Source organism: Aulostomus chinensis, chromosome 14 (genome assembly GCF_037954235.1).
Source record: "Aulostomus chinensis isolate RoL2024-O1b breed Wild chromosome 14, RoL_Achi_v1.0, whole genome shotgun sequence".
Taxonomy (NCBI): Eukaryota; Metazoa; Chordata; class Actinopteri; order Syngnathiformes; family Aulostomidae; genus Aulostomus; species Aulostomus chinensis.
In genome coordinates, this window is record NC_141333.1 from 1435072 (window position 1) to 1463003 (window position 27932).

General features: G+C 46.8%; 1 protein-coding gene across 9 annotated transcripts in view; it reads left to right on the plus strand.

The window, feature by feature from the left end:
* The window catches only part of mast2 (microtubule associated serine/threonine kinase 2), a 138076-nt gene that overhangs the window by 66710 nt on the left and 43434 nt on the right, over positions 1-27932 (plus strand). For 8 of the 9 annotated variants that reach the window (XM_086225458.1, XM_086225459.1, XM_086225460.1 and 5 more), the window contains one exon: positions 19083-19114. In XM_086225458.1, coding sequence (XP_086081584.1) covers positions 19083-19114 — 32 coding nt within the window. Of the gene's footprint in view, positions 1-19082; positions 19115-22224; positions 22886-27932 lie in introns of those variants that run through there. The other variant, XM_086225465.1, reaches the window with a different exon arrangement.

Sequence of the window (27932 nt, forward strand, 5' to 3'; positions counted from 1 at the left end):
AAACAGATAGTGGCTGTGCTCGGAGGGAAGAGGGTCACCCCTTTCTATTTGTAGCTGTGCTGATTTCCATTACGTGAGGGTGAAGAAGGGAATGTGGAGGGAGGCTGGACACGAGAGACAAACAGCTGCAGGCTCTTGTCAGGGACCCGCCTGAGAACCTCGAAGCACAAAACTGCCCACAGTTCCACTCAGGAGTGTATCATCTACACACACACACACACACACACACACACACACACACACACACACACACACACACACACACACACACACACAGTGTTTGTGTGTCTATTTTCCATAATTTTGCTGTAGAACCCCTCATCATTATTATTAATCCCATACTCAGCTCAGCTCCACACACTTGGATGTCAACATTGATGTGTCTCACTGTCCATTTGTGATCCAGTCATCCAAGATGCCTTTAAAAAAACACGTCAGTGTTCAGATGGTGGGGCAGCAGACGCCATGACCTCATCCTGCTCGTGTGCTGGACAGCACATCTAATGGAACTGAATGTCTGCAGGCAGGATTTAACAGAGTAGAAAGACTGAAGCCAGAAGGGTCCAGGTTTTTTTTTAGATCATATTTATATTTTATATATATATATATATATATATATATATATATATATATATATATATATATATGTGTGTGTGTGTGTATATATGTGTGTGTGTGTGTGTGTATATGTGTATATATAATGTGTATATATATACACATATATATAATGTGTATATATATACACATATATATAATGTGTATATATATACACATATATATAATGTGTGTATATATATACACACATATATATATAATGTGTGTATATATATACACACATATATATATAATGTGTGTATATATATACACACACATATATATAATGTGTGTATATATACACACACATATATATAATGTGTGTATATATATACACACACATATATATAATGTGTGTATATATATACACATATATAATGTGTATATATATACACATATATATAATGTGTATATATATATAATGTGTATATATATACACATATATATAATGTGTATATATATACACATATATATAATGTGTATATATATACACATTATATATATGTGTATATATACACATTATATATAATGTGTATATATATACACATTATATATATGTGTATATATATACACATTATATATATGTGTATATATACACACATTATATATATGTGTATATATACACATATATATAATGTGTATATATATACACATTATATATATGTGTATATATACACATTATATATAATGTATATATGTGTATACGTACATATGTATATATGTGTATATATACACGTATATATGTGTATGTATATGTGTATATGTATATATATATATGTGTATATATATATATATGTGTATATATATACATATATGTCTGTGTGTGTCTGTGTGTGCGTGAGAGAGAGCATGTGTGTACGATCATGTGCCCCAGCAACGTGTGAGAAACAGGATTAGTGCTGCCATTCACATCTCCGACTGCAGCAGCAGAAACAAAAGCCTGTCTGTTCCCGACTATGTTTTAAATCCTGAATTTTTATCAAGCCGCTCTGCTGACATCAGCCTTCCTGGATACCAGCACACGATGGTTCCATCACAAATGGCCGTTCCGTGGGTTCAGAGAAAATTCCTCATTGGCACATGTGGCACTCGGTGTCTGCACACGAATTTCAGGGAAACATAATCAGGTTTCTTAAACTTTTCGAAACTGAAAGACTTTTTCCTGTGAAGTCCACTAAAAAAACTGTCTTCCAGTGGGTTCTGTGGGTTAAACAGAATCCAGACTGTTTGTGCTTATTTTCCTGACATGTTTTTGTCCTTCATGTGAGTGGCACAATAGAAGTGGACTGGAGGCAGGAAATACACAGACAAACACCTCAGCACAAGTAAGAAGAAATGTTTCTGCATGGCTCCACCAAAATAGGACAGTAAACCCGCCTTTCTTCAACCAAGTTGTCAGTTAGAAGAAAGATGTGATGTATAACCAGAGGGAACTAGACAACCTTCTCCAGGTTTACTAGCCAAATCCAACTATTAATTACATGAATTATTCATGGAAGTAAAACTTTGCAATTGTCCTAAACTAGCTGAAATGATCTGATACATATTCACCTACAGAGTTTAATGACCACCATAAATCTTTCACTGACACACCAGACTGCATGTGGAGTTCATATTTAATACCTTCAACCTTCACACAGTCTTATCGTCCCCTTCGCTTGTCTTTTTTTGGTTCTGTAGCTTTGCTCTTGTTCTCTGGACCTCATTGAGTCAGTCCTGGCTGTTGGTTGTAATGGTGGCCGAGGCTCCTCCACCTTCCTCCCCACCCTCGATACCTCCTCTTTCCTCGGACACAGCCGGCTGAGCATGTTGCTGTGCCTCGCTGGCAGCCTTGTGAAATATTGATAACCCTGAGGTACCCAGGCAGAGACTCAAGCCCTCCACAATTATCATCGTGAGCTCATTCTTTGACTTTAACCCCTGAACACCCCGTCTGCTTGCAGGGCTCGCAGAAGCTCAGCAGCTCTGGGTAATCTTGTTTTCTGGCAGAGAAACAATGTCCAAGGCAAATGGGCTGAGGAATTCATGACCCCCTTCCCTCCCACTGAACAAAGTGATAAAAAAAAGTCCACACAAGGACAATGGTTGGCAAATCTAGCCAATTAAGAGCAAACAAGCAAATCTTCTTTTTGGATTAGGGTTTATTAAAACAGCACTGGGAATGGACTGCAGTCTGAGTCGGGTGGATGTGGCGATGGCAGGTCCTCAGGCTAATGAAGAAGCAGGTAGGGACAGGAGGTCTCTGGCGTGCAGACGGTCGGTCAGCTGGTACGGTTTGAGGTTGAACATCATCAAGGAGACCAGTCAGACGGCCCCTGGGCTCTGTCAGGTAAGGGTCAGGCTGTTGAGGCTCTCTTCTGGCAGCTAACGGGCTTCACCTCATGCCAGGGATCTTTAGGTCGTGGCTGTAACTGCACCAAAGAGGGCAAACGCCTTCAAGTGCGCTGAAAAACATTTAAACAAATCCGCCCCACATATTGATGCGTTTCTTCCTTGGTTCCTGCGCCACACCTCTAGCAAGTTGAATGAATTTTGACCTGGTAGTTTTTGCGTCATGCTGCTAACAGTCAGACAAGCACACCAAGGAGAACAGGTATCTGTGCAATGGCTGACTTCTCTCCAAGTTCCACAGAAAGTCGCCCTTCTTTTGCTGGTTTTCTCTCTCAGAGGCTTTTATCCTCGTGTCTCTGCTCTCCATGGTGAATCGATATTTCGCTCTCATTAACCGGAGCAATAATTTGTGAAGGAGCTCACTGAAATCACTGCAGCTGCTGCTTATCAAGAGCCCAGAAAGTCTGCCGGTACAGCTGAGCAGCACCATCTGACAGTTACTAATGGACTGGGTTTGCTCCGAGAAAATCTACTGGCAGCTTCCTGTTAGAGTCCAGTAACACAGACATGTAGAGGAGGCGGATTATTTAACGGTGACAGCTGTGAGGATGCGCCCTGCTTCTGATTGTGACTGAGCGATCTTTTATTCACCGCATTGAGTTCTGATCCATGGAGCTCCCGATGGACTCAAGAAAACCGCCAGTGAAGTGGCAGTATTCCGTCCTGTGGGTGGGAATATGATGGTTTAGGTTCTACTGAGTCTTCTTCAGGAACAATTGAACAATGCGGCTGCATTCAATCTTGAAATGTTTGTCTTTAAACTTGCCACCTTCTCTAAAAACTTGCTTTGACAAATCAAGTGTTCTGCGTTTTGTCCTTGTAAAAACGAGACTTGATGTTGGTTGTTATGTTCAGGTTAGTGCGACAGGAAGGTGGGCTGTGTTCAAAGCTGCCTCGCTGCATTAGAATGCACAGAATATCATTTGGTGTGTTGCCGTTAGCTGCTTTTCACTCTTGAACCCTCAGAACCTTTGCTGCATGGTGCTACAACCATCCTGCTTTCCTTCCTCTCTCCCTTCCTCCTGCTCCTCCTCCTCCTCCTCCGTCTTCCTTTTATCTGTCGTCCCGCGGCCTGATGTCTCTCGGCATGATAAAAGCGAACGCCCAGAGGGTGGTAAGACTGCTGCTGTCCTGGTGTCAAGGTCTAAAAGAGAGGCTGACTTCTTCCAGATGAGAAGTCAGACATACATAATAACCTCGCCGCAACAGAAAAGGAAGAAAAATGAGTCCCAGCACCTGCTCTTCTTTGTCTTCCTTTGTCTATAAAATGTGAATGTCAGGACACTTTTTGCCTGAACAGAAGTGAAAAGGTTCACGTCAGCTGTGATTGTGGGATTTAAGAAACAGTCTTAAACGTGTGCTAGCGGTTAGCTGCTTCTGGCCTTCAAGCAGAGTGAACCAGTAGGATTTCCCCAAACGAACACCTCTTTGACCAGAGCGGCCCTGGTAGCGTTGGTCTCCCACTCAGGCTCCAAGGAGGACCATGACTCGAAGAAACAGGCAGATTATTTTTACAGCCAAGAATCTGATCCTTGATCAGACCTGGAGTTATTATCCCCCCTGAGTGAAGGGGTGGTCCACACTCTGCGCAAGTATAAATTAATCAAATTATTAGTATTATTTCACTGGACAGGCACGCAGAAAGTTCGATAGTTGGTAGTCTAATTTTAGTTTGTCTGCTTTGCCGGCGTTCTCAGGAAATAGAGTTGCCTCACAAGTCCGTCAAAGAGCTTTGATGTGGTTTGCTTGGAAGTCACCCTGCAGGTCTTAGTGACATGTTTTGTGTTCATTTGCGATAATTTGCATTTGTGATTGTCTCACTCAGACCTGAACATTGTTTTCACATGAACATCCAGCAAAAAAAGCAAAATGTTGATCTCAGACGAGAACCGTTGGGGAAACAATTCACAGCTTTTGAATTTAATATGAATGACCTGCTTTTGACACTAGACAGTCTTTTAAAAGCATGCGGTTCTGATTTAGGTTCATGTATCGAAGACACTCTGCAATCCTAGTGGACCTCCTAGAGATCCATCTGTGGGAGGCTGGAAGCGGTGCAGACGGCACGAGTTGCAGCCTGCCCGGCACCATCACTCTCACCTTCTCACCACAGTCCACTCACTGGAAAAATCCCTCTGAAGGGTCTTTATTTAATTAAAAATCCACATTTTGTTTAGATCTTCATCCAGAGCAAACAGGAAGTGCAAGTCCATTCATATTTATGTGGGTTAGGTCAACATCCATTTTTCTGTTGGACAAACAGCTCTTGAACCATCAGAGTGCACTTCCTCTTTGTTCTCCTCACCAAGATGTCTGAGCGGAACATTGATTTCTGTGGTTAAACAGTTGGAGGGAGCTCGTCAGCAAGTGTGGACGGTTTGATGTTCCTCTCCTTGATCACCTGATCAACTTCTTTACTGTAGAGCTTTTAGCTGCTGCTCATCTCTGCCTTGATTCCTTCTCATCTTCTGTCTTGTTTTAGTGAAAGTATGGCAAACAAGGGCCTGGACACTGGCTCGCTCATTAAACCCTCCGGCCTTCACCGTGTAATGAAGCCCCTCTGCTCATTTTACACGTCGGCTCGTGTTTAGGTGATAGACCAGCGATACTCCTCCTCTGTTGTTTGAGGAGGGGTGGCGTGCCGCTGCAGGAAACCTTGAGAAAGATGAACGTTCCTTCGCTCGGTGGCGCTGAGGCTGGACATCAAACTTTAGTGCAGCAATCATTCTGTCATTTCAACCTTCACTAAAAGTTCCTCAGCAAGTTTTCTCTTCCCACAGTTGTTTACATGACCTTGCTCTTTTGGAATGCGCCACAAATCGGGTAATGAATTACCCACGGTGCATTGCGTCAGCTCAGCAGATGTACCCCGGTTCATCCGGGGGATTGTGAGAGCAGCCGGTGTTTGTAGCCAATCAGGATGAAAGATTGTGCCGCTGATGCAGCTGGAATGACACCAGAAGTTTGTCAGGGGAAACGTTTCCTGACTTTAATTTCTGGAGTTTTCTCATGGCTGAGCAAGTGTTGGTACATGCTGGACTCGTAGAGGAGCTGTGACTCCACACAGAGGGGTATTGTCCCAATATGGAGCTGAATGTGAGGATGGGTGGTGCAGGAATGAGGATGGGTGGTTGTTTGGGACTTTGTTAATCTCATTTTCTGCTTGACTACACAGAAAAGTGACACCTCCTCGAAATATAAGTGCCTCTCTCCAGTTTATCATCGCGCTGATGCGATGCAGTGGAGTCTGAGCACGCGAGCGGGGAAGGTTGATAGTCATGAGGGTTCTGTTGAGATCAGATGTGCAGTTTTGAAGCAGCATCAGGATCCTCATCGCTGGAGTTCAGCCGCCTGATATCCAACAGAGCTGTCAACTCCAGAGTTGGACTGGGACAAAGTAGCAGTACTGCAATGTACTGCTGTACTGCTTCTTGTGATACAGTGTTGATTCACCTGCAGCAAATAACAGTGGCTGGTGTCATAAATAAGTCACCTGCTGTTAATGTGTTGACAGACGTGTACTGGTTTTAATGGTGTCCTGATGTTGCCAGTTTAGACTTGAGTCATGTCAGGGGGCAGCTGTGAGAGCCTCCTGGGCGTCTGGGCTGCCTTCTAATATACTCTAAAGCCACATTCAGCAGGTTAAACACAGCTTAGAGGGCTTAGTTCGACTTTGGCTGTTGGCTGGGTCTCTTGTTGTTTGTTCTGGGGAGAACTGGAAGGACTGGGAGGGAATAGGAGCTCTGTTGTTTGTTTTCCGTCCTACATCTACGAGTTCAGGCTTCTCTCACGTTCTCTGTCCACTTTGCCACTTTTTTTTCTTAACTCTTTCTTGCTTTTGTTCATGCATCTCCTCTTGTCTGGATTAGCCAATTAAAAAAGAAGCTATGAGCTCATCTGGTAGCCACGGCGACTGCTGGGAGAACAATATGAGCTCATCCTCAGAGCTGAATGAGAGAAGCTGGGAGAATGACCTGTAACCATAGAGGCTCTTCACATCAGCACTCTGGCCAGCTGCTCTCAGGGAGGAGAAAACATGAAACGTGAAAAACTGGACAGAGTTTCATTTGGAATCTTATTTTTTGGTGGTTTCACAAGAACCAGGCGGCCCTGACTGCAGCTGGACGTGTGCTGGGTGATGTGTGTTTAAGCTCCCATCCTAAACGTCCTCTTGGACAGTACCACTCCAGCATCACATCGAGGGGTGGGGTCTGTCTCAGAAAGTCACTGTAATTTTACACCCACACTGGCGAGAAAATCAAAGAACCATCATTGATCGTAAGTGAAAGATGATTGGTCATCCCGTTGTGTCATCAGCATGCAGCTCTTTCTGCGATTGCGGCCCAAATACCTCACCAGACAAGACGGTCAACATGAGCTCACCCCTTCTGACTAAAAAATAGGATACTGAATTGAGTTTGACTCAGTTTTTCCCTTCAGTGCGTCCCAAGCTAGCTGCTCGCTGCAGCACACTGGTAAAACAGATCCGTGGCACCTCTTTGAAGCTCCTTTCGTGGCCTTTTTAGTCTTTAGATTGTTAGTTTTAAAAGGAGCTAAATAGCAGTTGTTGGACAACCAGGCTGTGTGAAGCCATTGGAGTGGAATTACTGCTGTGTTCCACAGAGGTTCTGGTTCAGCAGCTCATAGCATCTCACCAGAACGCTGGGAGCTTCATGACTAATCTTTCCTCAGCTGGAGAAACCACATAAATTACTTGAGTGGTGACCAGTGATTTTAGCTGAAGTCTGACTTCATCAAGCCTGCTAACCTAGTAAGGGAAAGGGATTTGACTTGGTTATAAATGCTCCATATTTGAGTGTTGGTAGGGTTGTTGTCCAGTGTGAAGAGGCTTCATTTCCTTCAACTGACAGCCTGGCACCAGGGACATGAGGCCTCCTTTACTTTAAACTTTAAAAAGAGAGGGAGAGGGAGATGTAGGACCCCCCGTTTCCTCCTCACGTTGAGTTCATCCTCAGGGCTGCGTTTGGCCAGCGGGTACACAACTTCAAAGACAGTGAAAATGAATGTCTCAACAAACACACACACACACACACACACACACACACACACACACACACACACACACAGAGCTCAGTTTGACAGCAGTTGTTTCTATTCAACATGGAGGTGTAATGTGTTAACAGCGTATTTGTAGGCGTGTAAGATGGAGGTCAGCACGAGGGTGTTCAGCAGCTCTGCTCTGACCTGCTCATGACCCCAAGCTCAGGACTCTCAGGAGACGCTGAATACATAAATCTGCTCATTTGTGGCAAGTTGTGTTTTGTACCCTGGATCTGACCAACCGCGTCGTCTCATGTGGTAAATTTCCTCTGGGTGGAAAGTAGGTGATTCTGTCCGCTAACGAGTTCATGCTAATCTGACGAGCTGTAATCACCTGCCAGTGCAGCTAGCTTGTTTGCTGAGATGTTTAACGGTCGTCACCTGATGAAGCGCTAGCCTGCAGGTTGACCGACAGTTTCAAATGGAGGTGGGCGGAGTCTTTAGTTGTTAGTCAGACGTTTCTCTGCAGTGTGTAAAGAGGGATTTGAATATCCTATAAACTCAACTGAAGCACTGTATTATTTACAATGAGGTCGTTATCAGATGATTGCTATTCGTTGCCATTGGCACGTGGCAGTTTGACCCGAATGGTCAGGTGTCTAGAACCTCCCACCTGTGATGTCACGACAGAGACCTGCACACCAAACGGCTGCAGGTAGCTGGATCGCAGTGGGAACCAGTAAACAGATTAACTGGACTGCTGGCTCTGGAGCTCTGAGCAGTTTGTCTATCTGCTGATCATCAGTGAGGCTCCGGGGGCGGCCTGCTCCACCCTCCTCCCCTCGCTGTACCTCCTCGTCTGCAGCTTCCACCCGTCACTGAACCTCCTGCTCACCCGCCGCCAGCACATGAGCTCTAACAATCGGGATGAAAAGCAAGTGGGCTTGTCTAGGAGCACAGCAGGGGGCGCGATGGGGAGGACGAAGCCATGAAAGAGCTCCCCCATCCAGGCTGTCTCTCTTCCTCCTCACTGGGTTCACTCCGGGGAATCCTCTTCCTCTCTAACTGTCTATCAAACCGCCCTTTGTCTCACTTTCAGTCCTGTCATGCCTCTGATGATTAGGCCTCCTCATCCTCACCCTCCTCCCTCTCAAGCAGCATGATCAGTCCCGCAGCCCAGTTTTATCTCTTCCTCCATCATGTAGTTATTGTCTTGTCTTTCTATCTCTCTCTTCCGTGCTCTTCTTTTCCGCATGGAAACAGGAATCGTGGTGTGGAATCGGGAACGTTTGCCGCAACCAGAAACATTAAACCGTCAGAAGCAGCATGAAGGAACAAACAACTGAGACTGTTTCCATTCTTCATCAAGTCACTTGAACGGCTCAGCAGCCTGAGAGGACGGTAGCCAGATGCTAATTTTCAGAGGGAGGTAGATTGTGCTTATGTGGAGGATCATGTGATCAGGCACACCCAGATAAAACAGCAGCCAGTCTAAATCCTCCTGTTAGCCACGATATTATTATGCTTGATTGTCATCAGTTTGGTTTATCTGATTGAGAGGCGCGGCGTTTTATTAGATTACAAATCTCAGAAAAAAAGACAGTCGAGTTCAACATCACGGCCTCTAAAATGCACCTCTCAAATGACTACAGACGTCGTGATCCACGCGCAGGGAGCGTTCAGTGGACGGCTGTCTTTAATTATTGCAGTGATTCATTTTTCATCCTTGAAAAGATGACAAAGTCAGGTGAGTTTCATTTCAACAGACTCAACCAGGGAGAAGCAGAAATGTAGGCAATAATTTGTCTTGATAAGATGAAAACAAAATTCTTTGTATCAGCAGCTTGACAACTCTTGATGAAGTCCACTCGTGGTATTTGTACATCTTTCAGTGGGATGTGTGATGTGCCAACAGTCAACAACTGAATTGTCTGATAGCAGTTATTTACAGCTAAAAAATAAAACATGTTAAAACAAGATTATATGATATTTTTATTTTGTACATATTGAAGAAGACACGATAGCAATTAGAATTTTAAAAAGTAACATTTTCCCTCACAACAATCAGAAAAGCCTGTGGATCAGCCAGTTCACGATGTGTCTGCTGATACTGGCGGCGCACCAGCGTCGCTGCATCAGTACCAAGTCCAGCCTTTTGGATTTCCACTGAGCGACTCTGCTCTGAAGCGACGTCAACAAACTGATGGTGAAATGATTATCGTTCAACTTTTGCCTGCAAAGTGACTAATTGTTAGATTCATCAAAGAATCGATTGATAAAATGTTGCCAATTTTGAATTTTTTTGATTTCTTTTTAAGAAAAACTGTAAATGGTGGATATTTCCGCGTGTCTTTCGTCCTGTGTGGTAGGAACCCCCTCGAGGGTCCGGACTGTCGATCAGGACGTGACGTGAGGCGTTGTAGGTTCCATGGGAAGCTTTCAAAAAAACATTTGTCACCATTTTCTGGCCTTCTACAAATCCCACGATGAAGCAAGGCTTTCATTGATAAAATCATTGTTAGTGGTGAGCAGACTGGTTTCCATCCAGGCTGACTGGTCTACCTCAGCTGGTACGTGGCCTTTGTCTGAGTGAGCTGGGAGGGAGGGAAGGAGGATGTACAGTCGCTGATGGACTGATAGACAAGAGGAGCTTGCAGCTGAGGGGTGCAAATTGAAGCGGTTCTCAGCTGAGTGAAGAGAGGACGACAGGTGCAGGAGCAGTGAAGTAAGAACTTCTCCTTCCTGATGATAAACTAAACGTGGCAGAGCGAAGGATGAAAATACGGGGGAGAGACACAAAGGAATGGAGAATGACTTCATTTCTCTCCCTCGGAGGGTGGAACACAATCATCAGCGCATCTCCACGGTTTCTCTGACAAACGTGTGAGCAGATAAACGCAGCAACCTGCTCCTCGTCTGGGAGCTCTGCTGGAATCTGGGTCACACTCATCACAGCCAGGCAGCTTCACCTCTTTCTTTAAAGCACTTTCCTCTTTTTTGGTTGCTACTACACATCTGTGTGTGTGTGTGTGTGTGTGTGTGTGTGTGTGTTGGAGTGTGGAGGTGAAATTCCTCTTCAGTTGTGGGGTCCTACCTCTGGGCTGGAGACGTACTTGCTTTTCAAGCAGCCTTCATGTCGACAACCTGGGTGCTGTGAGAGTGTGTTTCTTAGTCCGTGTGTGTTGTGTGTTACTGGAGGATTCCACCGGAGGGACGTACAATAGAACACAAGGCTGGATTGCTGTAGAACCCCACTGTAGAAAAAGATCGAAGAAGGTGGCAGATCATAAACGCAGAGAACATTTTCGCCAGCCGAGGTCAGATGTATTGCATTTTGTGACTTTCCACCATTGTTGTCACATCCCCAGCAGCTCTACACTGCCCCTGCTGTTCAAGTGAGTACTGCATCTAGTGTCCTCACAGTGTTAACTCCCGCACCGCCAGCGCTCCAAACAGACACAGGGTACATGAGACAGCCGTCATGGGAAGACGTAGAGAAAAGCAGGTCCCAGCTCAGGGACTCAGACCTGCTGGCTCTCACTCACCTCCTCTCACAGGTAAATAATCTGAGCTCCTGTGAGTTGAGTCGTTCAATCTCAACACTCTTGGCCCTGAGCAGCAGCCATGTTGACAACTGTAGTTATGATCACACTCATGGAAGCTTAATGGGGAGTCCAAACCTGGATTATCCTCACTGGCTCTTTACTGCCACATATGTAGTGTTCGTTTTAGAGTTCTCAGCAGGCCTGCAAATCACAACCCAACCCGACCCGCAGCTTTTGAGGCCCAAACCCTACCCAGCCTGACATATCAACATGAATTATCAGTCCAAACCTGGGTCCTGTTGGGTTTGTTGGGCCGGCCCGACCCGTTGGGAGCCCTAATCAGAATCTAGAACCACTGCAAACACTTCGGTGTCTCCGGTTCCCCTCTCCTCTGGGGGCGAGTCCAGCGGCAGCGACTTCACCTGCAGCCAGTTTCCCCTCACCAGCAGCCAACTGAAGCTTTGATCCCATGCAAAGATGCACATCTTTGATGTTCTTTGACGCTGTTTTACTGTTGGGTTCTTGAACTGAAATGAAGCAAACTGAAGCCTCTTGATATCTGAAAAACTTGTTTTATTCCCTGCAGCACCAGTGAGACGTCATCAAGTCAAGTGAGCTGAAAGTTTTAAAGACATCATCTGTTACTGTGCTACGACAGACAAACACACACACACACACACACACACACACACACACACACACACACACACAGTCCCCGTGAGGATGAAACAGACCCCAGACAGCTCTTTGTTCTAATTGTTGCAGGAAGCTTGTTTCAGATCCCCCTCCACCCCTCTACCTCTCTCTATTATCTGCTGATGATGATAAACCCCCAGCGAGGCGCTGCAGATTTCATTTAAATGTGTAAATTCCAATTAGGATTAACTTGTTTTCTCTGCCGGTTTTAGCTGCTCACCAGAGGAAGTGTCTTCCTACTGGAACTCATGATAGACAAGCTGATGATGCCAGATTAATTCCTTTCAGCTATGTGTGTGTGTGTGTGTGTGTGTGTGTGTGTGTGTGTGTGTGTGTGTCCATGCGCGTTACTTCTGAGGGGATGTGCTCGGCCCAAGTGGTTTTCCATGTGTGATATGTGGTGGTGTATTTGATAGGGTTCAGTGCTGAATGTGTGGTTCTCCTGCAGGAAGTGTGTGTGTGTGTGTGTGTGTGTTTTCCACTGGAAGTGTGAGTTCATTGGATCTGTTGACTGGGAAGAGCAGCCCCAGACAAACGACTCCTTGGAGGCTGCAAAAAAAAAGTCAAGGAGGAGCTGAATCTCCAGTGGCGTCCACCCTTGAAGCCGGTCAGGTGACCAGTTCACAGACAAGACTAGAAAACCCTGCACGACGACCAGAGACGCGACCCTTTCCAACACGCCACACACCTGGTCGTCAGTCACTCTACAAACACGTCATGACATTGACACATTCCTTCATAACAGCTCCCATCAAAGTTTCAGACGAAAGCAGCGTCCATCACACCACTGACACTCGCCCACACTCTCGTTCTCTGATGCTTTCTGTGGAGCTGATTCGTTGAACTGTTATTTATTAGCTGTGTTATTTGTGAATAGCCTAGTAGGGCGGTGATTGGTCAGGTGATTTGAAGACCACCCCCTGCTGGATCACAAGGGGAACATCCTCAAAAAAAAATGTGAACATTCCGCAGTTCCAATAAACCGTAGTTTCCCCCATTCCAAACCAACACCTCCTGGGATTTGAAAATACTGGCAGCAAACACTCGCGTCTTGAGTTTGGTGTCAGTATGGAACCTGAAGCGTCGCAGCTGCTGATGGTAACGACGCACAACCCTACAACATTGTAACGACTGCCGTCCCTCATCAACACATTAACGACACAAACACACTTAATCCAGAGTGAAAAACCACAGTAATTACCTGTTAACAGCATTAGTGTGGGAGGAGCCACATCTGCTCGTTTAGAAGATTAAAAGCCAACACTAATGGATGTCGTCCTCTGACACACACACACTCACACACACCGACATGTACACACACTCACACAACTTGTTTCAGTCAGTATAGGGGATTAGTTGTGTTACTGTGCCAGTGTGTGGCCCAGGTGAATTATAATGCTCCTCCACATTGGATTTTGTTATACTGCGACACACACACACACACACACACACACACACACACAGGCCTCTCTGAGAGGCTTGCAGGTCTCAGCGGGCCTGGCTCTGTGGTGGAGAGTCTCTCTCAGTGGCCGTTAAACTGGTGGAGAGCTTTTATTCAGGCGCTGCTGGCGTCCTCAGATCACCAGCAGACGGCGAGCTCTCACAGCTGCCGCTGCTTCACGCTGCTGCTGAAGTCTGGATTTCACCACCTCACTTGAACCGCCACGATCGATGGCATTCATCGTGCTGGGAAAGGGTGGCATTTTTGTCTCCATCAATAATTATGACTGGAAAAAAAGTCTTTATATCAGTGGTCATTTTCATATCTGCTTGGTTGATAACGTTGGTAACGTCCAACATTCAAGGTTCGAGAAAAACCTCTGCTTCCGCTCTGCAGTCCCCCTCCAGAGGTCAGCTGATTATTTCTCCTCTTGCAAAGTGTCTCCTCGTTGGTACTCAGCTGGGTGGGGCTCCCCCTTCGTGGTTGCAGATTTGCCAGGAATGTCCCCTGGGATGCAACCACCCCCCACGCTGAGGTCTCTGCCATATCTCCAGCGATGTTAGCCTAGCATGTAGCCTCACCCCCACAGCTCAAGGGCATCAGGGCTCCCACAGGTATTCAGAACTTAACTTTCACCAACTTTATTGTCCAGCCAAGGTTGGAAAATCAACAACGAATGTTGGTGAACATGAGCAGGGTGTGTCCTTGCATGGATGCAGATCTTCCAGGTCTGCAGCAGGATGCATCCAGAACCAAGACATGTGCACGCGACGGGGATGAAGCTCCTCAGAGCGGCGCCAGCAGGCGGAACTCTACCGAACAAAGAAGCAGAGAGCGGCTGAGCAGAGAACTTGACACAACTGTGTTGTTGCACTCAGGTAGTTTTGTGGGAAGCTCCGTTATGATGTCAGCCTTTATTCCATCATGGCGCAGGTTGTTCTTTTATTCAGCAGCTGCATTTATTCGATTCTGATGGCAGCAAATTAAAAAGGACAACAAACAGAAGCTTAACAGTCTGTAACTTCGGTCGCCTAAAATATTGGACGGTTGTTGAAATCATCTGCTCTGCAGTGATAACCTGCTTAATATCTGTGTTTTCATCCATGTGCGTTATTTATGAATCCCCCCTGCATCTTGAGTTGATGCTTCACTCGTGTGTGTGTGGGTCTGGATGTGTGTGTGTGTGTGTGGGTGTGTGGGTGTCTTTTGTTGTCGCTCTTTCTCATCAATATTCACAGTGTTGATAATGAATTCCCGCTGCTGCTCTAATTGTGTCCGCTCACCATCCGCCTGTTAATTGTGTGGTTTTAGTTCAACTAAAACATGTCATTAAGACTGAGCCCCTGGGTGGACCGGATTAACACACACACACACACACACACACACACACACACACACACACACACACACACACACACACACACAATTTATGTAAAGATTGTGAACATGGACACATAAACACATGTTTTACACGCATAAGAATATGAAGTTCATAAATAGATGCTGCTGCCAGTGTTTATATTTGTTGGAAGCATTTAACTGTGTGTGTGTGTGTGTGTGTGTGTGTGTGTGTGTGTGTGTGTGTGAGAGAGAGAGAGAGAGCGTGCGTTCATCTTTCTATCTGAATCAAACACTGCCTGTGTCAGATTCTCCCGACAAAAGCAAGCGGCTTGACTGCTGTGGAGTGCGACCTTGATAGTCTGGGCTGAAAGACTGGGTTTATGTTCTTGATTGTCTTTGTTCAGTTCAAACGGGTCGAATGGCTTTGCAGGCTGGAGGTGTGTTCACTCTGGCAGCCTTCCATCAGCCCGCAGCTCTCCTGTGATTGAAAGAAAGACGTGAGGAGCCAGATATGTCTTCAAGAGTGTAAACAGGAAGGAGATGTGCTGCTGAGCTGGAATCAGTCAGCCTCCTCGTTTAGAACTCAATGATGGAAAGTTGACATGTTTGGTCAAGAGAACTGCGATCCTGCTAAGTTATTCATCCGTGGGGGGGGGGGGACTGAGGTCTGAGTCATGAGTAGGTTTTTAATCAAATTGTCACTCTCAAGTAAAAATTGAATTAAACCAAAACAGCCTCACTGTACATTATCAGGTAAAATATGATGCCCTCCCTGCCGACAAGCTGGTGTTTACTGGCGTCCTGAGAGCTTCGACCATGCATGACATCGTGCACGTCGCCGGGATTCATGTCAGATGAACACCTGAGCAAATTGTTTCTGTGCTGCCAGACATGTTGATCAGGCTTGAGTCTGCACTTGAATGCTTGGAACAAATTCATATTCGAAACTGTAATAATTCTGAAAGCTGTCGTGTGCGGCTCAAGCTGTTCTTGGGTGCGTTGACCCCACGACGACTGTGATTGGCTTACAGAAATATAAACAAGCGTTCACACATCTGCAGTCTGTTTCTGGGCTCAGGTCTGAGCCTGCACCGTGTCTCCCAGCTCCTGACATGGATTTTACAACCATCCCAGGTTTACGAAACCGAGTGGAGATGTTGAGATTTATCTGTAACCTTTGAGCCTACATCTCTTTACCTCCTCTCTCTCCCCTCGTCTATCTAATTACATTATCCTCTCTCTTCCCCTCTCACTCGTTCTTCGTCAACCATAAAGCGTATTATCAATGGCTGTATTCCATCGTGCAGATTGCTTCTGGCTCCGGGTTCTGCTCCTCTTATCCTCGCTGTCGCCAGGGATAATTTCATCAACCCTTTTTGTGGCTCTTGGGTTTGTTTAACACAAGCAGTCTGGTTGGTGTGTGTGTGCGTGTGTGTGTGTGTATTTGTGTCTGTATGTTAGACATTAGTTGTTTTTTACTCTGGTTATTTTTTTGCATGGTGTCTCTGGGGCGAACATCTTCCCTCGAGGCTCAGAAAGCAGCAACACACACACACACACACACACACACACACAGCGAAATGCAATAAAGCATCAGATGAGGGTCTCATTTCACATTACAGAGCTCTGCGTAGGCGGCTGGATGTTAAGAGCAAAAAGTACTTGAGAGCGCAGACACTCCTTGTTCTGCCGACCATCTCTGTTCCCTCTTTTATTCCCTGCTGCACTACCAGGTGGGAAGAGTTGACCTGAAGGGGTGAGGCAGGAGGGAGAGGGACGTAAGGACCGGTAAACTGGTTGAAAGAACACACCCCCCGTGTTAGATTGTCTTATTGTCTTTCGTCCCCACAGTCAGACAAAAAGAACAAGCAGCAGTCGCTCTTCTCGTCCTCAACAAACCTTTGGTTCTGTTGACCCAAGTTCCAATGGAGCTTTGGAGGTGCTGCGTCAAATCACTGCTCCCAGTCAGGAAAGTAGTTCCGGCTACGTGTCTGATTCTACCACTACAATGTCTCCTCATGGTAAACTGGTTTTCCAGAACACCCCTCGTTATTGTAATGCTGGCAGGGACCCTTTTGGATCAGAGTGTGTTGGAGGACCTTTAACAGCAGCTGACTGGGCTTCTGCTTGACTTGTGAGTCGCTGTATGAGTAGGAGACATTGTCTCTTCCTGTTCTTGCTGTCACTCTTTGTTTGAAATTGGCTTGAAAGTTCCTATTCTAGCTGTGATGATGAGAACTGAGAACAGGAGCAAGCAGAGGCTCCGTGAGCGGACGAGCCTGGCACCAACACAACTGTAGGAGAGTGGCAGCTCTGAGCTCTGAACGGCTGCTCAACGCCTGGGTGCTGAGGTACAGGAGACTTCATGTGTGGTCAGGAACTGGAGAGCACAAACTGATGCAACGTATCTGGACAAATGTCAATGTTCCACCGGCCTTACAGCCATTCAGCATGAATTAGGTATCATCTGGTCTGGAGAGGTGAGTGACAGATGGAGGCTTGGAGTTCCGGCATGTATTTATTGACATTACAGTGTTTTATTTTCAGTGTCAGAGCTTTGTACACTGTGATTCTGCACGTTCATGGCAACTTAGTCCAACTGCTGCTTTTTACTGCTTGAACCTGGGAAATCTTCTGCCCGGCCCGATGGACAGGCGGGTCATGGGGCTCTACCATCACTGTCCAGGGGCTGCTCATGCTCCTTCCTGTTCCTGTTGGTCTGGAAACCTCTGTTCAGACCAGAATATGACAGGAACACACACGCACACTCACACACACACACACACGCACGCACTCTGCTAACACTGCAGACTGCATTACACTGCCTCACCCACTCACTGTGCTTCAGCTGAACTCCATTATGTCCATTAACTCATCTCTAGCTGGCTTATCTGACTCTGATGACACAGCCGTCCCACACAGGAATGCTGTGTGTGTGTGTGTGTGTGTGTGTGTGTGTGTGTGTGTGTCACAGACAGCAGGTGTAATGGAAAGATAAAAACATCTGAAAGGGTTATATATGCACAGGACACTCTTGTAGTGATTTCCGTTTTGGTAAAACTGCTCTCTGTTATATGGATCAAGCTTGAAGGAAATCGTTCTGTCAAAAATCCAGTTTTTAGGAAGTGTGTATTTATGTGTGTGTCAACGATCCGTCTGAGGTCACGGCTGCTGCTGTGTTCCTGCTGAAGGACACTGATGAAGGTGATCATGATGTTTTTCAAAGTAAAACCAGCCGTTGACCCATTTTTGAAAGCTAGCAACGTACGATTTTAGCGTCTGCACGTACACACACACATGCACACACACACAGTGTCCAGTAGTCTTAGCCATATGGTGCTCTCCAGGTCAGCAGTAATGTTGAGGGTCTTCAACCTGTCTCAGGTGTTTTTAGGAGCTGTCAGCTTACAGGTTGTTCAATGACACACTTCCACCCTCTTGTGGTCTAGTGTGGAAGGTGCAGCTGGCCTTTCCTCAGATGGAGGATCTGAAAACTCTTTCCCCAAAACAGTCGTCCAGGGAAGGAAATCCTCGTAAATCTGGCTCTGATTTCTTTTTCCTGTCTGAAATTTTCAGTTTGAAGTTATGAATATCAGCACAATATAATAATGTTTTAGAACTTGTACGGAAAAACTGGACACTACCATATGAAATGTATAAATAAAGAATATACAAGGAGCACAGTTCCTGAGTTTCTTGAAGTGTTTTAGAGGAGAAGTTACAAGGTCGTAAAGGATCTCATAATCTCACTGGGCCTGTTTTCAGTTTCAGCTTAATCCGTTTTTCCTTCTGTCCCCTTTTCACTGAATGTAGTTTTGTGTGTGTGTGCGTGTGTGTGTGTGTATGTTAAAACTGTATCCAATGATCTGATGAAGGAGAAATTCTATAATTTTATTTGCTTCGTCACAACTTATTTGGAACCAGAAACACGAGCTTTGCACTAGTTGTGTCACAGTGACACCTGCTGGTCAAACTGCGGTACTGAACATGTCTCTACCAATCAACCCTGAGCTGTTTGATGTGATGCTTGTTGGTGCAAACGTGTTGAAATCTCGTTTTTCTTTGTCTTTCAGAAGGAGCTGAGCCTTCCTAGAAGAGGCAGTTTGTAAGTACCCATCATCCCCTCTGTCCTCTGTCCAATCAGCTCTTCTCTCCTGTCTGCTGTGTTTCTCTCCCCTGTGTGCATTTGGTGGTGTTTACTGTTGGCAATGAACCAAACACAGATGGTTTGCAGAACCAGGATGATACCAGGGCTCTGATTTTGATTTTTTTTTTAACGCTGTGCTGGAATTCTAAAGTTTATGTGAATTTTTCCTGCATGTTTGAGGAAGTTCAAGGGAAGATCAGCTCATTGTAGTTAAAATGAATCAGTTTAGTTAGGTCACTACAAATGTGTGGCACAGTTAACCTTAAGTGAAACATCTGTATATCAGTGAAAATCCCAGGGGTCTAGTATGGGCGCCATGGCTCAGGGGTAGAGTGGCCGTCTAGCAAGTGTCGCTGGTTCGATCCCCGACCCCGGTGACCATGTCCAAGGGTCCTTGAGCAAGATACTGAACCCATACTTGCCCCTGATGAGCAGGTTGGTGCCTTGCATGGCAGCTCCACCATCAGTGAGTGAATGAACGGGTGAATGAGACGACATTGTGAAGAGCTTGGAGTGCTGCTGAGGTAGAGAAGCGCTCTATTATTAACTGAGTTCATTTACCAGTCACAACAGCGCTGAGAGTCAACAGCACATCAGCAGAGTACAGGGGTGCTGCCCTCCGTCAGGCTTCTGAATGTTCTGGGTGGGAGGCCGTTGAAAACAGGCGGAGGCGAAAAGGTCTTGGCTCAGATGAACTGAGGAGCTTCGTAAAGGTCGTTACTCCATCATTTATTTTCTTCAGAGCTGTGAATCACACAGAGCTGCTGAAGAGTCCTGGAATAAGAAGATGGAGCTGGAGATGGTCCAGAGGGAGCTTCCTGTCAAGGGTTGAAGCTGAAAGGCCTGTGTGTGTGTGTGTGTGTGTGTGTGTGTGTGTGTGTGTGTGTGCGCACGCACCAGAACAGCTGAGCATCCAACGGTAGATGAATGCAAACCTATTTATATCTGGTTTGTGTGTGTGTGTGTGTGTGTGTGTGTGTGTGTGTGTGTGTGTGTGTGTGTGTGTGTACATGCACGCCAGGCAGCTGATTTATTATGTTTTGAAAAGCTACTCTACAAGTAAGCAAAGGAACCGTGCAGGTGGGTCTGCTGCTGTGCCGGAGCGTCTCAGGGACAGTCCAGGACCTGGAGCCTGCTGATGCTCATTGCTGGAGCTCCTCTGATGAATTCTCCCTCCGGCATCACGTCTTTGTGACTCCAGAATGGAGGAAGAGCCGGCCTTGTAGCTTTAGCCTGAAGCTAACAGAGACCGATGGCTAGCAACAGCTAAACTGTCCATAATTGTCCCTTTGCAAACTGTCAAGGTCATCGTCTGGTATAATCCACATCTTTTTAATCCAGCCTTATGCTCGTTAATCCACCAACACCTTGTGAGCACGTCATCTATTTTTGAGTCAAAATATATTTTGGGGCAAGTATCTCTTTAAAAGGTTCAACAAAGTGCAGTCTGTGTATGAGCAGAGTCTTGTGTTGGTCTCTTGAACTCTTTGGGTGTGTCACGGTGACACCAGCGAAGGCTACGAAGTGTTGCTGTGGCCGGTGGAGGGGGACTGGTCTGCTGCTGTGTCCACTTCCTCAATGCGTCTCTTGGACACTTTACTTCAGTTTAAGTAAGTCAAGTTTGGCAGCGGCGTCCTGCTGTCGGCTGAATGCTGCCGTAACTCTTCCTAATGGACACACAAGTGTGTGTTCTGTCTCTGGCTGTCCAATCAAAGACTGAAACTTTTCTCTGTTTAATCTCTCCGCTGCACACAAATCACATTTTTATACTGAAGCTGCGTAGAAGAATTTCTCCACTGAAAAACCAACAATCCACTGGTGTCAACAGTGCTGTGGTAGAGGTCCACTCAGCAGAAAACCACTGGACATTTAATGTGTAAAGACACTGGTATATGAAATAATAACTCATGTTTCATTTAAGTAAGTTGGAAGCATGGAGCAAATGTGAGCTTAAGAGCCACACGGGGTGAGTAGGTAGTGACTGAAGTTCAGCTGCTAGCGTGGCAGTGCAGTGTCACGAGTGAAACATCTGTTCTCCTGTCAGTGAGAGGAGCGTTTGGCTCCTTCTCCTTCGACAGCTTGTGAGTGTAGATCCACCTTGTGTGCAGAGGTTCTGCCCATAATGACGTCAAACTGAGCCCAACACAGTGGCTCCTGCTCTCAGACAGAGGGACAGAGCCCGGCGGCTCGCTGAGGACTCGCTGGAGACATGACGGGACCTGCTGCTGCCCCAAGTGTGTTTCCTGGTGATGATGTCAGTAACCACGCAGAGCACAGCGAGATTACTGGACAAGGTCAAGAAGGAGCCTACACACACACACACACACACACACACACACACACACACACACTTTTGTTCATATAAAGTGATTACCAAATCAACGTAGAAGCAGGCCCAGCACATGAGAATGTGATTACACACCAATCTGGACTGTGTGTGTGTGTGTGTGTGTGTGTGTGTGTGTGTGTGTGTGTCAGGCCTGCTTGTGATCCAGTCCATTGTTTATGAATTAGTGATCTGGCATGTGAGCTGCATTTAGCTCATCAGGTTGGTGGTGTCCCCGGGCTTCTGGGAAACCAGGATGGGGACGGGGGACAGCTGCTCGTCCTCTGAGCTCTGGGATGTGACAACGCGCTCCGTCTCAACATGTCACTTAGACTTTTTACTGCATGAACTCTGAACTGGTTTTTGTTCACTCAAAAGAGTGATAGTTTAGAGTGACATGAGTTTTTGTTGCTCCCTCATCAACAGTGGTGCGATTTCAGCTGGAAGCATCTGGAAACTACAGTAACATGACTGAATGATGTATTTTGTAAGTTTGAGCTGTAATATTGATATTATATATATTATATATATTATATTAATATTAATATTAATAAATACAAGCCAAGCAATGAAAGACCATCCCGTTACTCCCTCCCTCTTCCCCTCCCCCGTTCCTCCCTCCCTCCCTCACTCCTCCCTCCCTCACTCCTCCCTCCCTCACTCCTCCCTCCCTCACTCCTCCGTCCCTCCTGTGGACATTTGTCGAGGACTCTGTCAGTCCGACAGCAGGAGGCCTGATCGCAGGAACTGACAGGGATTAGCGAGCCTGACGGTCCCCAGGGAAAGGGCTGTGTTCCTGGATACAAGCTGGCGCAGTCGCCCTCTCGGCCTCTTGTCTGGTTGATCTCTGGCAGGAACTTCTGCAACTTTGTGGGATTATTTTGATGGACGATGAAGGACGGTTCCTCAGAGGGATGTTTGAGGATAAATCTCACATGGAGACACTTCAAAAGAGAGGAAGGGAATCCTGAGTGTTGTGTTTATCAGCTCAGATGAATGTGTGTGTTGTGAGTCTCCAATAGTGTGTGACTCAGCAAGCCTGAGCTTGCTACTGCTGAGGGAACACTCCAGCCCAGATAGCTCACATAGCTGAGTGTGTGTGCATGTGTGTCGGTGTGTAGATAAGAGCAGGTGTTGACGTAACACACACACACACACACACACACACACACACACAAGTCATTCCTACTTTTATAAACCTGCTGTCAGTGGTTGGACTCCTGGACCACCAACTATGGGACAGTTATCAGCCTGACGAGGAGCCACTGGTCACTGTGGTTTTGATGGACAGCTGAGCTGATGCAGTTCGGTGGATTAGTAAAGATTACAGTTGAGCCTTTTGTCCCAGGACACAAGATGAAGAGGAGGAAAGAGAAGGCTGGAGCGCCGCAGCTTCGACTCCAGTAAGAGTGTGTCCACACGACGGGGTTCTCCTTCAGTCCCCTTCAGTCATTAGATGGGCGTCCATTGATGGATTTTAATGTACATTTTGTACCTCATTAGTTTGAGTTGAGCTGAGTAAAACACCAAACATTTCAAGTTTCTATGCTCTTAATGAAGGATAGGAAAAAAACGCTCACCTTTCTTTGAAGAACCTCCACCCACAAGAAGGACTTGGGTGGATTTTCTTCTGAGCATTAAAGCAGAAGTTTAAAACGTTAGCAAACTGATCTCCGCTCAGAAAGTTCCCTCTTCAGAACTGGCGTTGGTGCACAGGCAAAAGAACTAACAGCAGCACGTAGAAATGTGCCTAATTTAGCTTTAATTAATTCATTCATTAATTAAATTTAATTTAGCTTTGTCTTTACTGATGTTCTGCAAATTTGGTCAAATTCTTGATGACTTCGGTAGAAACACGAGACCTGAAACCTTTTCAGCTGCAGCACATTTTTATCCTCTTGTTTCTGTTTACCAAAGAAAACCAGAGAATTCTGGGGGTTCTGGTTTCAAATGCAGTTAACGTCCAAAACCCAGGGAGGAGTTTTGAGGGTTTAATCTCTGTTAGCTTCACAAAAGTGTCTACTACTGTCAAGCGAAGCACTGAACTGGATAGTTCAGTATTTGTGTCGTGGAAGTAGGAATATGCAGGATTGTAGGTACTGTCGTCCAGTCGGCTGCCTGTGTACATGTGTTTTCCGTTGGGCAAAAGACTCCAAAGGCAAAGCTGATGGAGGGCAGTCCAACAGTCCTCCTGGTTTTGTGTCTGATTTGTCCCAAACCACAACAAGAAGTTACAGATCAGTCCTGAGAGTTGTTTGAATGCTGGACAGGAGGGGCAGTGCTTGCCTGCATTGACGTCCCCAGCACGCTCACGCCACACGCTGCATATGTACCGCTCATACATACTCCACATGCGTGGGGAGACAGTGGAACACGCTCACACTCGGGAGGAACGGAGACCACCACCCACCAGGTGACGGAAACATGAGACAAGGCCATGAAGACCAGCTCCATAAGGCCCCTCTACCCTGTAGACCTGCACCAACTGCCTCTTGAAGCGTGTCCAGTTGACCGTTTCCCTCTCTCTCTGGACACACTAATCTACATCAGTCTGCCAAAGCATACTGATTATAATACAACGACCCCCCTCCCCCATGAGGATTACCGTTTTCAGTTCATACTGAATGTGTTTGAGAGACGTGGTAATTATCTGAACAGTCGTTTTGGAGGCAGTAGTTAGTGACAACTGCAAAGGGGACAACAAATTACTGGCAGATCAGTAAAACCCAGAATCGTTCAGCTTCAACATGACCGTGAACAGGAATCAGCTCGTCTCTCAACCAGATTCAGTACAAACGGAACATTATAATCCTCAAGAAGGGGGGGCAGTCGTGTCCTCCTCCGTAGGAATCCTGTCAGGGCTTTTCATGCTTTGACTGATGGGCACAGATCCCCAGCAGCGTCCTCGTGACCTCTAGAGCAGCCATCGTGAGGGACGATATCGCTGACAGACGCCTACCAACTCCGCAGCTTTAGGTCCAAACGTGATGGGAGTCTTTGGTTCTGCTGCCATCTCGTCTTCTCGCTTGGAGTCCTGACTGAGCCGTGTGAAGCTGGTCCAGAACTTTCAGTTCAGCCGCCTCCAACTGTGATAAGATGGTGCGCGAGGCTTTCTGCCTGCTGTGAGGGGACATCTGCAGAGCCTGCGCTGGGTCGCAGCGGCGGCGCTGGCCGCTCAAACCGTATCAGCTCAAGACGCTCAGCTGCTTGGCCCGAAGACAAAAAGTCCAAATCACTTTTACAGACACGACTTAGACAGAAAAGTTGCACAAGTCAGGTTTTTTTCCCTTGGTAGACTTGTGACATCACTGTCCAGCAACCTGTGACGATCGCAAATGATAGTTGTTAAAACTCTAACTAGTAGATATAATGCAGTGGACACACACACGCACACACACATTCTGTTGAACTCTCTCTCTCACGGTGAATCCCTCTGTCCTTGCTATGCACTCTTCCTCCACCTCTCCCCATCCTCCCCTCTTCTCCCTCTGTTGGCAGAATCTGGTCGCCGGCTCAGCTGCGTTGCCACGGCAACAGCAGCCTCCTCCAGCACCTGCTGTCCCCCACTTCCTTTCATCCCTCCGTTGTTCAGCCCCCCGCAGTCACCCTCTCTCTCTTGTCCTCCTCCTCCTCCTCTCCCTCCCTCTGTTCCTCTGACGGCCCCCTGTCAGCCCCTGTTCACCAGCGAGGAAACCCCTTCCTCTGGAGGTAAGGCGCTCGCTGTGCCCCCCCCCCCCCCACACACACACACGCACACACTCTTGTGCGTTTGCATGTCCTCCAGTTGCTCCTGTTATTTGACCTTCTGCTTCGTCAGCTACGGTTTCCCAGAGCCATGGTTCAGGCTGAGGGGTTCACTTGATTTGTAATCCGCGCCTAAAAACCAGATCTGAATATCAGGTAAACAAAAAGGCCGTATGAATTGAAGCAACATCTGTAAACGTCATTTTCCATGATTCCATTTATCACAGATGTGCCAAGGAAGTCTTGAGTAGTCTGGACACTTTTGTAAAATGAAATTTTGCCCATTTTTTTGAGACCATTTCTAGTGGTTCTCATCTCCATAAGTCAGGTGCTGCCGTCGCTCTGGGAGTGAGAGACTTAAAACTGTCCTGTGTTTATGTCACTGGCGTCTCCAGAACACTCAAGACCAGACGGATTGAAATGCAGCAAAAACAAGACAATAACACGTTTCTGTGAGCTTTTTCACAACTCCCAGTGTAGCCAGTGGATGTGATAGAATGATGCTGAGACAGTTCATCCTCACCGTGGATTGAGAACTCAGCAATGGTACTTTACTAGCACAAAAATGTAACGTCAGTTGTAAGAAACAAGTCCAAACTTTATGTTTTCTCGGCGTTGGAGGAACATCAGCAAACCTCATAAGCTCCTCTCTGCAGCCTTCAGATGCGTGCGGTGTTTGAGGCGGTGTTTCCTCGAGGGGTGGATGGATGTGTTCTCATCTACAACTCTGCAATTCACCCCACAAACATTTCCGCGTGTTGTCGGCGTCAGGTTTTTAAAAGGTGTTAACCACATGCGAGACCACGCTCAGCTCGTCATTGTGTTGGCTGTGCGTTGGTTGTGACCATGTTGCTGTGGTGACATCACATGGTCTCTGTCTTCCTCACACCTACGTGCTCTCTTACCCAGATATGGTGGGGTGGTAGCAACGTGATTCTGAAGGCACCCTTAAAGGAGGCCAGCGCCCAACTTAAATGATGACCCCTGAAACCAAAATAACAAGAATTGGAAACAGTTGTTTAGGAGTCGGGAGGCTGCAGGTTCATCACCACTTTCCTTTGGTGGTGTCGTTGTTGAGGATGCTAGAATGAAGCTTGTCTTCCCTCATCGAAGCTTGATGGAGTCCACATGGACACAGGCACCGGCCCACCGGGAGAAAGCTGCTCGCACATTTGATCACTCGCACATTTGAGCGGCACCTCGTGTTCATGGCCTCTGTTTGCCTTCCATCACAGTTGAACCTGCTCGTCATTTGCCTTTGAATGTCATTAAGCATCGTGATTGTTTCTCCCAACCTGATGCTGAAGGTAGCAGACATGGACATAAACGCATCTGCTTGACACATTTGATAGGGATGTTCAGGACCACCGTGGCCCTGTGGACCAGCAGTGGTCCTGAGGGCCAGCGGTAGTCCTCAGGGCCGTGGTGGATGAAGATTCTGCTCAAGGTTTTGCTGGTTCTGGCTGTTCACCAGACTCCTGATGCAAACAGCTCTTGCTGCAAGGTCTGACTGAAGTGACTGGAATATTCCTCAAAAGGTTCTTGTGGTGTGAAGTGTGATTCAAACATGAGGACGCATCAGACGGCTGCTCTTCACATCTGCTGAGAAACGTGTGTATGCTGTAGCGTCCGACCCTGCTCCGTGATGAAGTCACTCGTTAGGAGGAGAAGAAGAGCATTGGGGAGGGAGGGAGCGAGTGAGGCAGGCACTGGAGCGGGAGAGAGAGGGATGAAAGGGAAGAGAGGGAGGAGATGAAGCCCTCACACCAGCAGCTCTCACACTCGCTGCTGTCGGCGTGACAGCTGGAAGGCACGCCAACCACGTCCTCCACCAAGCACCACCTTGTCAGAGTGATGGTCGCGTGTTAGCATGTCTGACTCCTTCTGGACGGTGCTCTCCAATTTCTCCCTGCCTGAGAGAAGCATGCTGCGGCGCTCCAAGAGGTAGATTACCATTCGTGAGTTAACATGTTCTTCATGTCTGCGGCTCCTCTGCTCTCGTCTGTCTCGGTCCTTACCCTCAGCCTCTCGTGTCCAATGCGGACAGCTAACTAGATTTGTTTGTCTGACTCTGAGTCAGTGTCACATGCATCCCTGCTGGTTGGTAACCTACTACAACTGCCCTGTTTGTTCTGTTGAATTTCCTGCATCTGGGTAACATTTGCGTGATTGTGATGCAAGTCCAGGCTTCAAGGCGGGAAATGACGACCGTGCATGGTTGTCTGTCCCTTTGAGTGCTCCTCTGCTTCCTCTCCTCTCAGCCCGTCACAGCTGGGAGTGGCGTCCTCAACAGGAAGGAGAGGCAGAGCTGTACTTATCACGTCCAAGCTGCAATTGTCTTCCTCCTCCCTGTAATAACTGGTTACAGCCACACACACTGATTTCTTCTCCTCTGCTGCTTGTCACCGCCTCCGTGTGTGTGTGTGTGTGTGTGTGTGTGTGTGTGTGTGTGTGTGTGTGTGTGTGTGTGTGTTAGCAGAGTGTTTAATATAGAGGAGGGCTGTGGTGTGAGACGGGAGGGTCTCCTGCATAGCAACAGGCGCTGGATGTTTTCAGATTGAGGGAACAGCTGGAGGTGAAGTTTAATCAGGATGATGAATCGCTGGCATGTCAGGCTGCACTGAAGGGCTGCAACTGGAGGACGCCTTCGTTGAAGGACTGGAAAAGTTTTCTGCTATTTGATTGTGGATTTTTGCAGGCCTGGAG